General features: G+C 37.1%; 1 protein-coding gene across 1 annotated transcript; it reads right to left on the reverse strand.

Annotated features, from left to right (window-relative positions):
- Positions 1–3,942: 3,942 nt before the first annotated feature.
- On the reverse strand, positions 3,943–5,004 carry LOC139740564 (G-protein coupled receptor moody-like). Its single transcript, XM_071651150.1, has one exon. The coding sequence runs from the start codon at positions 5,002–5,004 to the stop codon at positions 3,943–3,945; it is 1,062 nt and encodes a 353-aa protein (XP_071507251.1).
- Positions 5,005–13,361: the final 8,357 nt, after the last annotated feature.

The raw sequence follows: 13,361 nt of genomic DNA on the forward strand, positions 1-13,361 counted from the left end.
TTAATATCCTAATACACATGCTTTAGTCTCGTATCATCTTTGTTGCATGTGCCATTGTATTCCACACATTGTTTGAAGATTACAAAATGGCTTCAAGGCCGGGGACTAGAAGTATACTCCTGCTATCATTTGATAGAGCGTATATGTAACCTCTTGTTTCACTTTAAAAAGGTTCTTATTCAGTGAAAAGGAAATTTGCTTGTCAATATTAAATTACAACATTATGTCATAAGCTCATTTTGATTCATATTCATGTCATCGTCGTCATGCAAAGTTTAAAGCGATGGTACAGTTTCGTTTGAAATGGGGCTTCAGGTTTCCAATGTTTTTAATGAGGATTTTTTGAGATAATAAGAAACTTCTTCTGAAATCTGAAAGAGCATATAATTCTAAAAAGAACTCAAAGTTTGTTTAATGAAAATTGGTTTTGAAATGGCTGAGATATCCAAAACAAAGCAATCCTAATAAAAGTTGGGACCTGTACCTTTTATCAGGATTACGTTGTCTTACATTTTTTTTTTTGATATCTCAGCCATTTCAAACCGATTTTCATCATATAAACTTTGAATTCCTTAGAATTGTATGTTTGTTTAAATTTCATAGAGTGGTTTCTAAGTATCTCACAAAAAGTTAAAAGCTGAATTCTCACCTAAACCAATACTATGCATCCCTTTAAGCCGTCGTTACAGCCCCCCTTATTTTCTTTCTCGAAATACGAACATATGTGTTGCCAAATGCTACAGTCATGTATTTCTATTATGTTATTACAGATGATCTCAGGGTGGGAACTATTGCATAGAAAGCCTTCGCACTACTAGATTGTGGTCTCTGCAAAAGCTAGGTAAGTGCATTTGCTTGGAAGAGACTGGTACATACGCTTAATGTGGAATCATTGATCCTCAATATACGAATGAAATCAGTCAAAAGGCCTTTTAGATTAATGATCTCTACATATCTTTCTTACTGAACTATGGAGCAGTAAATCATTGCAAAGATTAGAAAACAAAATGGTAGCATGACCTTTCTATTTGATGCTTACATTCCATACCTCTACATGATATCGCCCTTGCTTTAGATTTGGTTTTCTCTGCAGTTTATGCAAGAATGCAAAGGGTAACACCTGATTAATCGATCTCAAACTTGTTTTCTTTGTGCATTTCAGCTGATATATGCACTGCCGCAGACCTTAGATTACGACAGAGCACACTTTGATGGAGACGTCTTGGATTGTCATAATGTCAAGAGTGTTTAATATCATTTTCAGCATTAATCTTAATAGTTCAATCGAATTCATGAGATGACCGTAGTGACAACACAATTTGATAGTTATGTTTTGAAATTTTTCATTGATTATCATGTCAAAAGATGTTCTGCCGTTTAGCACGTCTTCACTACTTTCCCAGTTTCTTCTCGTTGACCGAATTGATGACTTTTTTTTCAAGAATTAGCTGACAATCTGGGAAACTTTATTCTGCTTTATCATCCTAACGTGGCATCCATTGGCAAAATATACCGGGCTATCGTTACAAACATAATCAGTAGTTTCTGCATCAAACCAACACTGATATTCATTTCACGTTTCCATTATGGGGAAAATTAGCTTGAAAAGAAGTTAGTACTGAACGCCAATGCCATGGTAACTGAATCTTCACTGTTTCATTAAGTTCAGGCAATTTCATCAATATTCTTATTCACCCGGTTGCTTTTTGCACGTATTTTCTTTTTAAATTCATCCTGACAGGTGGCACGCACGGTGTCTTCACCTAGGCGACGCTGAACATGCTGAAGGTAGTCGTCTTCGTGCATCGTTGCTCGGACAACGTATTTATTTATTACGAAAAATGCACTTTTCTGTTCGTCTATTTTATGCATTTTCCTTTTTATGTTCGTTCGTTTTGTGTTGTTTTAGTTTACAAATCAACGTCAGGCACATACTTTCTTTCTCATTGCTTGCACTTTGGAGACTTCTTAGTACCCGCTTCTAATTTTGTAATTAATATTCATGTACTGACAGCGTTAAAACCTCAATGTAAAAAACACACACGCCATGATACACAGTGGCATAAATCTTCATTAGTGATCTGGATCGTTCAGGTGCAGGTTCAATGACATTTATTTCCAGCAAATATATATATATATATTTACAAGTAACATGCGATCAATTTGAAAATGCTGGGGCACATCTAAAGAAGTCGCTTGCAAATTCAGAAGTTTCGTCTATATAAAGTGGAGTGATAATCTGTTAAACAAAGATTACAAGTTTTATGCAATCTTAATTTACCCTAAAATTTGCCAACACGTGAAAATCTACTTTAGGAAGGAGCATTCATATCAATTTGATGAAATGAATGCAAGAAATATTAATTGTGTGAATACATTATCCCCCCCCCAAAAAAAAAAAAAAACCTCTAAGGCTATCTCTCAGTTTGAATTCCATTTTTGTTGATTTATGTTTCGCCAGTTGTTTTGATATTTTATTTATTATTTATTATTTTGAGTTTTGTTTATGTTTGCATTTGCAAATAAAATTCAGAATCAATTGAAGTTACAGTCGTTCGGTTATATCTTCTTATTGTTGTCACTTATTATCATGTCCATGTACTAAAATGAACTTACGTAACAACAGATCTACTAACAAATACCAGCCTATTAGACTCCCTTACAAGCTTTAAAGTATGTGTCGGCAGAGAGAGAGAGAGAGAGAGACAAAAAGCAAGAGAAGAAACATACATATGCATATGATATATATATATATATATATATATATATATATATATATATATGTATATATATATATATATATATATGTATTACATATATATATGTATATTATATAGTTTCAATTGTGACGAATGAAGACAAGGGATGTCGGCGGATGCCAGCTGGATTAGTTGAAGCTTTCGACACTTGGTCTTCTTGGTCAGCTGTATCGTCTGTACACAAGCGTGGTATGATAGAGAAATAACCAAAGACCGAGGTGCATGCATGGGATAGAAATTGTATAGCTACATACATACACATATGCACACATACATACATACACACACACACACACACACACACAAATATATGTATATATATATATATATATATATATATAGTAGGCTGTCCACGTGTTGGCGAAATAATAAGATAAGAAACAAAACTGGAACAAAGTTCATATTTTGTTCCAGTTTTGTTTCTTATCTTACATACATATATGAATATACGGGAGAGATTGAGTGTTCGATGAAAAATAAGGCACTGGAGAAATTATAAAGTTGATCACAGTTGAGTGAAGTTAAACGTCTTGAGACTCAGATGGATAGCGCACATTGACGGATACAGAGAACTCAAGGGAACTGAAAGAACTGAATAAGGTATTACGAGATGATGTGAGTGAACTGCCATCAGTGTGTATACTAGCTATGACAGTCAAGCTATGCCGATTAATTTCCCATAATATAACAAAATGGTAGTAAGAATGTACATTGAATGATTTGTAAGAATAAAATGATTTATGCGTTACTTAGTGAACTCGTGAAATGCGGAAATGAATTTGGACCTCCCCACAGAGAAAGGTCTGGTGAGCTGTGCAAAATGTGTGTCTGGTGTTTTTATTGTCTGTGCAGGGCGGGGGGGGGGGGGGACTGGAAGTGTAGATAACTGATGGATAAAAGGAAAACTCCAGCAATGTGGCATGAATAATCTCTTAGCTTGATGACTGTCATTGATATTAAAAGATGCAAATAGTTTACTAAGCTGAAACCTCAGAAACTAGCATACCTGAAGAGAGAAAAGAATAGTTTATTCTGCAGCCACCTGTTCAATGCCGCCGGTGCCATTACATCGAACAGGGATAGGTCTACACCAACATTTACTGGGATTGCTCCAAGATCAGAACATGATAGATAACACTGATTATTGTAGACTTGTATCGCCGGGCAGGCATTTTTGACAAAGTCATTCCAGGGAGACTCTTATCCAGGAGGATGGATGCGGAATGTCGTTGTATTTACATCTCAGGAGGGCACGAAACACCTGCTTGAAATGTGGATGCTTCTGGGCGTAGATGAGAGGGTTGATACAGCAGTTGACGGACATGAGGATGAAGGTGTAGATGGAGGGGATCTCGTGTCCCGGGATGAGTACGCAGAGACTGTGGGGCATCACGCAGAGGAAGAAAGCGCACACGACGAAAAATAGGTTCATGTTGATCTGGCCGTCTCTCTTCCGAACTTCTTTCTTCGGTGGGGCATCGAGTCCGCGAGGACCGTCAGAAGTTTGATCTTGACCAGGCATCTCGGAGGGCTCCGGACGGTTGGCGGTGACGACGGAAGCGGGTGCGACATCGCTTTGCGCCAACACTTGCCGCTGCTGACGCACCCGCATCAAAATCTTGACGTAACAGAAAATTATGAGAAGGAACGAGAAGAAGATGTTCACAAAGGCGATTGATTCGTATATGCCGACCGGATCCTCCTTACTCAACCAGCTGCACCACCGCTGCTCGCTGGAGTAGCCCAGCGCCTCGATATTGACAACTTCTGGTACAAGCAAGCAGAGTATTGACTGGAACCAGGCAACGGCCAGCATGAGGCACAATCGAAAGGGTTTGTAGAGCCATTGGTAGTCAGCTGGTCTTCTCGTGATCAGATAGTAGCGGTTGAAGGCGATGAGAGCGAGAGTGAGCACGCTGGTTATTGTGGATATATAGACAGAGGCTCCTATCACCTGACAGAAGGTGTGGTCCAGGGGCCAACCTGCTGGGTGGACCAGCCCTAAAGACTGGAAGGGCAGCAGGGCGCACGTCAGGAGATCCGTAACGCTGAGACTCAATACAAACACGTTCGTTATCGTCTGCAGTTTTCGCGAGACAGCCGTCGCGACGATCACCAGGCTGTTGCCGGTGATGCCGATGACGGCAACGACTACGAGGATGCTTGCTCCGATGGCACGGTGGACGTAACCGACCTCAAATTCGCCCTCATTAGATTCATCGACGTGTGGAGTGAAATTCTGCATTGTTCCGCTGTTTTTACATCTGTGTCTGTAAAAACGTTTATTGGCTAAGAATGTATCAATAATAAGTATGTGAACGAAAGTGTGATCCGCATGCAAGCTTAAAAAGATGTTTTCTTTGCAACTTCGTCACGACAAAGAAGCTCACTTGCTGAAATAAAGATTCACCGTGAAACAAGGTCATTTACTTGGCGCGAAGTAGAAGAAATTCGTCACATTAATGGAACCGACATTTCCGCTCGAAAATGGTCTTTCGTCTGTTTCACAAAGTGTATACTTTTCCCCAAGTCTTCTTTGGGTAAATAAAGAAGAAAGGATAAACCAGTTTCGTCGATGAGCCACATTGCAAGTGCAAACAAGTGCGCGAGTGTCACATGACAATCACATGCACTAGATCGTTTAAGAGGTATCGATACCGATACCGATACTCTTTCAACACTCGTATCGTTGATTGATGGTTGATTGTTAACCCGATCCGTACTGAATTCTGAAATTCCTGTAGACTTAATACACGGGCCACCAGGTTCCCTTATGGAACAGGTAAACAAAAATCACAGTTAAACGTGACTCTGCAGCAGCCAAATGTAGGTGTATTCAATGGACTTCAGCAGACTCGTCACTGCTGCCATCTTGATTTGTGTGGACACTTCTGCGTTATGAAATAATATGTAGGCCTAATTACCAGTGTGCTCGCTCTGGATCCCTGGTGTGTTTGCGTATGTGCGTGCGTGTGTTCGTGTTCTTGTGCACGTGAATGGCACTCCCTACCTTGTGAGCAGTCTTTGGCACGACCAGAGTGTCTCTCACCTGACCTCCACAATTCAACCATGCGAATCGCTTTATCGGCGTTACATGATCAGGACGCAAAATATCAACAATACCTCCCAACTCAAGTGATCTTTAATTCATACTTTTTCTTATTTGCTAAGCCAAGCATGATGGCAAAACGCCTGCTGCATTAGCAAATGAACCATAATTTGATTGACCGCAACTCATGAATTTTGTAGGGGTATAGTATACCTTACATTTTACTGCTCGTCGTCATTTCAAAGAAACAACATTCTACGGGATTCCATTGTAGCATGTTCACTAATGAAATTAATTGGAAAATAATAGGCCTATTCACAGTCACCATCCCCCCCCCCCGAAAAACGCAGTATCTGACACTGTGATAAATTCGGTTTCCTGAAAAAGACGTAGGAAACCCATTTTCATAACTGCAAAAAGCAGTATAATGATTATACATACAAGGAAGAAATGCAGTATAATACTGAGCTATTTAGTCCAGCGGCAAAGTGAGAAATCTATCAAATAGCACCATATTCGGCAAACGTGCAGACTGATTATACTTCAAGTTGATTTGGATATCAGCCCTTTCATTCAGAAGGTCTGCCATTGGGCTTCTTCTCCCGTTGCCATGGTAATGAATTATCTTTAAAAAAACCAAAAACATATATTTCAAATTATACCAAGCTAAAATGCAAAAAAGAGACTAGGTTTCTAGATTTGGAATTAATCATTCAATTGGAATAAATGTCCTAGTTGTTCTCATCTGTCCTATTGCCATGGTAACGAATCATTTAAAAAAGTACATATACATTTACAAGTAAATGATGATAACATGTGATGAAAGTGACTTAATAGATTTAGAATCATTCATGATGATTCAATTGCATGTTGTCTTCTCCCATTGCCAGGGGAAAAATAATACACATTTCTCATTGAACAGTACCAAAAGTGTGACAAAAGTGACTACATTCAGACTTTGGATGAATTAGGTTCTCTTCATCATTTCAACCAAGTCCTTACTTCTTTAAATCATGGACCTAATACACATGGACATTCATCGTATCGTTAATTAATTCATGCACCAGTACATCTCAAAAGCGCCACAAAGACATTTTTAGCGTGATTCACTGCTTTGATCCCATGATTGTCACCGCCAGCAAGCCGTTAGAAGAACAAGACGGAGATTCGAGAAATCTAAAACTATGTGCGCAGAAGAAAATAACTCACAAAAATCAAGTAAAGTGAATGTGCAGTTGTGGTGTATGTTAGAAAATCATACCTCAAACAATTTCGCTTGGGAGAAGCAGGCAGTTTGTTTTTAAAAGAAAGCTAACATTTTGGCAGAATGATTGTCATTTGTCATCTCAATATTTCACTTTTCTCCAGCTTATTCCAGAGCAAAAAGGGACGGTAATGGTAGAGAACAGATATATCTTGCCATTAGGCAAGGTCTAATGCGTGTGCGAAAATGTGCGAATCAGCAATTACCCATCTTTTGACACAACATTTGTAATGATCTCAGGTTTGCTGCTCCTCATCATCTGTATTTATTCAAAGGCATTTCCGTCTGAAAAAGGCACATCAGCGAAACGAGACTGAAATGAGAGAAAAGATTCTTTTGTTAGTGACGATACATGATCACACAATTGTTATTGTCCTGACACCTGAATGTACTCATTAAGATGCACATAATCAGGTGTCGGCGACGATCATTACATCAAAGAAAGACTGCAGTGAACAGTCCATGTATCTTAGGTCCATGTTTAAATCATTGAACAATTTATACCTGTAAATCATCTTTTTTATTAGAGAAAAATAATCTGTCAAACACAAGTCCTCCTCAGACGTTCTTGTTATTGTGCTGTATAATACGTGTCTATTCTCTCCTTTATGTCCGCTCTTCTGCATTCTTACCGGTATATGTACACTCTTCTTTGGAATATACTATCTAATCCAGGTTGTATTTCATCATTACTCTTACATCATGGAATCCAGTTTGCTTGTGTCCACGATGGCACGTGTTGTACTTTCATTAATTTTCTTTTCCTTTTTTTTTCTTCCCAATTTGATTTCATGTAAGTTGACAGTGGGTTCCTTTGATTTTGTTTTTTATCTGTTTGCAGTTTCATTAATTCATTAAAATTCGTTTTCTTATGTATTTTCTGAGGGTCCCATATCGTACCAGCCTTGCTTTTTAGTGGGATTCTCCATTTCCATTCCCATCCTTTTTTAATTTGTACTCTGCATATATTGAAAAATAAGCACAATTATGTTTTCTTCATTTTGTTACTCCTTATCACATGTATTTTGTTAATTTACGCTTTTGTAATTTTACAAATATGTTCTGCCTATACATTGCATATAATGTTCTCTGTTTATTTGATGGATATGAAAATTTGAATTTGAATTTGAATTTGAATTTGAATTTGAGTTACCCGTGCAAATACAATCGAAATCATAGCCGTTCAAGATCATGAGAATGATATAAATGTCCATTGCCACGGCAACAGTTGAAATTCCAGAAACTAACATAATTCATAATGGAATAATGTAAAACCATAATAGAAGTGCCTGAGAATGTCTATCTCAAGTTAAAACTTCGTTCTCCATCAAAATCTTGGTCATCCAAAGTCACATTTTCTCTGAAACACGGGGCATTGCTATGGCAATGACTTTGCAGAAATTGCTGTTGGAAGGATAAGAACATTTCTGTATTAAAACATAACACAAATCACTTAGCACGTAAATTTCCAACTCTGACTATTACAAGGTAAAGGTTATGTATGATAGGACAGTTAGTCCTGGTAACACAATGATAGAAGCGTTTCGGTACGTATGCTTGGTATACAAATCAATAGAAATTGCATGTGCTACTGTATTTTGTAAATGTAACCCCTCTCTGAAGCAATATCATTCAGTCTTCTCTCACCTTGGTGACTTGGTGGTAAGCAAAATCCCAGAGATGTTGTCATGACAACATAGTAGTCAAATGATGAATAATGAAAAGGATGCATCTGTGCTTGTGTGATGTTAAAAAGCAAAAAAAAAAGATCAACATTTCAGTTTGTGAAAATGCTGATATCTACCGCACTGCCATTATTGCTACTGTAAATCAGTACTTATAGGAGTAGTTGATCCATGATGTATATAATTGCAAGAGTTACGATATCCAACCATTACTATCAGCATCTTCATTTATATCATTATCATCATGAACACTGCTACTATCCACATCACGTGTTTGTAGTCGCTATCGTTTATGTGAGAAGACAACACATGTAACTATTGAACAATTTAACTGGCAATAAAGATCATTGTTGTTGTTGTTGTTGTTGTTGTTTTCTACAAGAATCAAAGCCTCCCATCGCAGGAGCCTGCACAAATGCTATTTCAAGTAAACAGCACGATAGAATTAATTTTGTGAGATCACTTGGTTTGAATCATCAAGATTGGTCTTCTCCGTAAGAGTTTTTTTCAGACCCCTTGTGTTAAGTGGCATTGAAATTTGAGGAGAAAGGTCCCTTGGTGTTAAAAGGGAACACCGGACCTGTTAAAAGTTAATCTTACAAGAAAGAGTCAAATCTTATGAGCACAAAAGTGAAAATTAGACCAAAATCTCATGAAATTAAGGAAATTAATTTTCACTAGCCATTTCTGGAACAGGCAATATGAACTGGCAACTGAGCGGCGAGTTTATGATCTCATCCCCTCACAGGCTAAATAGACTGAATATAGTATCTTGACATTTCCAGTCTTGTTTTTGTTTGTATTTGTTTGTTTGTTATTCAGCCAGGAATCATGATAAGTTTTTCACTTCTGCAGCAGAGAAGTTTACTTTCTGTCAGTTTTGTACACGATCAATTGCTATAATTGTGAGAGGGTGACATCATAAAGTCACTCATATGCATACAGATTGCCCCCCCCCCCAAAAAAAGAGATAATAATAATAATAAATAAAAACCTTACAATCGCATAACTTCCCTCACATTTATCCGATTTTGATCAAATTTTCACTGTTTAGTTTGTTAAATGTTAGCCCGTCCTTTTTAGAATAACTTTCGACTGGTCTGGCATTCCCCTTTAAGGGTGTATAAGTGCTAGTGATTCATGGGCACTTTGATGAACTGAGCGGGCGCTTAAGAGACGTTCATTTCTCGTTGTGTTTATTACGTTACTCAGAAATATCGTTTATTCGTGGTTATTTAGAGACCGCATTATTCTCCATCACTGTGCGCACGATCCTTGGATTCTGCGAAAAGATACATTTCATCATAGAAATTTATACAAATACACTTATTATCATTAGACTGACTACTCTGACGAGGGTAAATATATTCCATGATGATTATCGAATTGTCAGTATGATACATCTGCAGATAGGAGTGCATCATTACACTGATCCACCTGAAAGCACTCACCGTTTCCATGGAAACACCAGTGGCTGACGGGTAATCAACGGCAGTAATGACAGCTAGAAACGGACCAAGTAAATCCTCCTCTATTGCTATATGACTTTTGCGGAGGACTTTGTGCCGTGGCGGAGGCGTGATTCTCGAGATATCAATCCCACCTTATACTTTAACCCATCTAGTCTCAGAGAATCACTTTCCATTTTTGGGTTGAGTGTTTCTCCTCTTAACATGATTCTTCCTGTGACTGACTAATATTATAAGAGGGATTAAAGCAAACAAACAATATATCTTCCTTTAAATCCATTCGTTGTTCACATTTAGTTGTTTATGTCCGTTGCAGAATTTTCAAGAATCTCTTAATCATAAATCTGTAACTGATTAGTAAAAAGGAAACTGAATCTTGGATAGTTTTGACCCATCCCATCATTGTAATAGTAAAGTGTTTGAATCAAAACGCACACCATCCCCAAACTCCACCTACCCCTTGAAAAGTAGACATACACACATCTCAAAAAAAAAAAAATCACAAAATGAAAAGTCTTCATCAAATTTAAAAAAAAAAATTGGAATCAATATCTGATGGTTTCCACCCAAATTATGTGCAGCAACATTGATTAACCTGCGTCAGCAGTATTTACTAACGGAAAGGGGGCTCTAGACTATTTGAAATGGTACGCAATATCTGGTTTGCTACCTCTGCAGACGTGAGATTCGACGTCAGGAGTAACACATTACGAGCAATGTCCAAGCGAACTTCGAAGACAAGCTCGTAGTTACGTATGGGGCGCCAAGTGTCGCATGGTTTCTTTCGTCACGAAATCGGTCATTAATTCGTCAAGGAAAAAACGATTTCATTACGAAATTGTTATTTCGCCAACAAACTAGCAAATTTAGTGACGAAATTGCCGGCTAGATGTAGCTAGATGTCAACACAACATTGATACAGGTAAAGCTAAAAATGTAGTTATGGCGTTTATAATTCTCTTTTCTGTTGAAGGTTTACATTATATCCCACTGCGCTTTAACATGCGGGTTAGAAGTAGCGCTCTGCAAATACGTTTTGATACAGAGTAGTTTTACTGTTAAGTTATTCACACTGATATTTCATGTCTATTTTGGAATGAGGGAGTAGTGCAGGAAAAGAATTCTGCATTATAAGAGTCCTCTCTACACAGAATAACTAAAAGAACACAATATGATAATGATCTACAGTCGGAAGAAATCATTTATCAAACATCACAATCCTGGTTATCTAATGTATAACATTCTCTCTCTCTCTCTCTCTCTCTCTCTCTCATACACACACATACACAAACACACACACATACACAAATACACACACATACACAAATATATATATATATATATATATATATATATATAGATAGATAGATACATACATTCCATATTATATGTATTGTTGCATATTCAATGTGACTTATGTGTATACATACATAATAGGATTATGTATATGAATACACACAAATGTGAGATATAATTATCTGTAAGGAAAGGCAGCTTGATGTATTGCATGATTATGAACAATCGTCTTCCCATTATTCTTTTATTTTATTTTTTATTCTTCTCCGCCGCTCTTCCTTCCATCCAATTTTGTCATGATGTCTGAAATACCTGCAATAACTGGTATTTCACCCGCCATCCCAACCTCCTCGTCCACACCATTAACATTTTCAACATCACCAACTTTCGCCAGCAATCGCCTTTCTCATCACACCGTTTGTTGCCTCGAATGAGGACGGGCAGAATATTGCAAGCGTTATCTGTGAAAATGACTTTGCAACCTTTCATTTATTTCTGAAATAAGACCAAACATATGACACTATGTTATATACACAAAATATGTTTGTAAGCGAACAAAAATTCATACATCTTGCCTCCGTTTACTCGTCGTTCGAAATAAGAATTCTCAGATTAATCAGTCGAAGAGACCTCGTCTTCTTGTTTGTGGAAAGCGAAAAGTTTCAAGAGTACTGACGGAATGCTACTTTAAATAAATGTTAGCAATTATGAGGTTACAAAATAACCTTTAAAGAGAAAATCCAGTGCAAATATAAGTTAGTCTAATACAAATAGAGTAAAATTTTACGAGTTCAACAGTAAAAAAATTGACTGAAATCGGATGAAAAATAAGTTATGAAATTTTGAAGTTCATAACTTCAGAATAGTGATCAGTTAGATGGAGGATTTGAGCATCAGGCATAATTGCGTTTTGAATGAAAAACTGGAAATTTCAAAATTTTATGTACAAACTATATGGTAAGTTGTGAGGGAATGACATTCTCACTTTTCCATTTGCATATTCATATTGACTGTTCAAGAAGTGTTTCCCCCAAAAATAGCGAAACTTCAAAATGTCATAACTTCCTTATTTTACTTCCGATTTCGATCAAATTTGTACTGTTGAACTCGTAATATTTTACTCTTTCTTATCTGACTAATATTTGGACTGGATTTCCCCTTTAAGGTACCACTGTCATCAAAACAAAGCAAGTGTGTACGCGATAAATCTTATGAGAAAATTTCATTGAATATTTCATGAAGAGAGAGGAAAAAAGGTACGGGAGCTAAGGAGGAGAGAGAAACAAATTATGACCAAGTGATTAAAAACCATTTTATATTGATCTAAATTGCGAAATTTTAGTGATCAAACTTTATTTAGCGATGAAGTGCGAGGATCTATCGTATCGATCTATTCAAGTCTTTAAAGTCTACTTTACATAAAATATTTGAATACTTAAATACAAGAAAGACCCAAGTCCACTGGAGTAGAATCTGGAGGAAAAAACAGAATCAGCAAATAAAATTCTAATATTCTCAATTTTTCAATTATGAGAGGGTTATTTATACAAATTGAAATGCAAAGCTAGTCATTAGAATGATAATCATTCGCATTACACAAGTAAAACATCACATATTTATCTTATTTTTTTTTTTTAGTTGTTTGAAAAATGTGAAATAATCACAGGAAACAACATTTGTTTCGCACAAGCAGAAATTGTACGCCATGTCAGCAGCTCTTGACATGATAATTATGCTCACGAAGAAAATGAGTGGAAGGTTTACCCATTGGTGAAGTGATACATTTCGGCAGTAAACACACGACGCACAGCAATTTACATTCTTATGGGACAGGTTGTT

This window comes from Diadema antillarum, unplaced genomic scaffold, assembly GCF_040938485.1.
Source record: "Diadema antillarum isolate AM-2024a unplaced genomic scaffold, OU_Dant_1.0 seq00000861_RagTag, whole genome shotgun sequence".
Lineage (NCBI taxonomy): Eukaryota > Metazoa > Echinodermata > Echinoidea > Diadematoida > Diadematidae > Diadema > Diadema antillarum.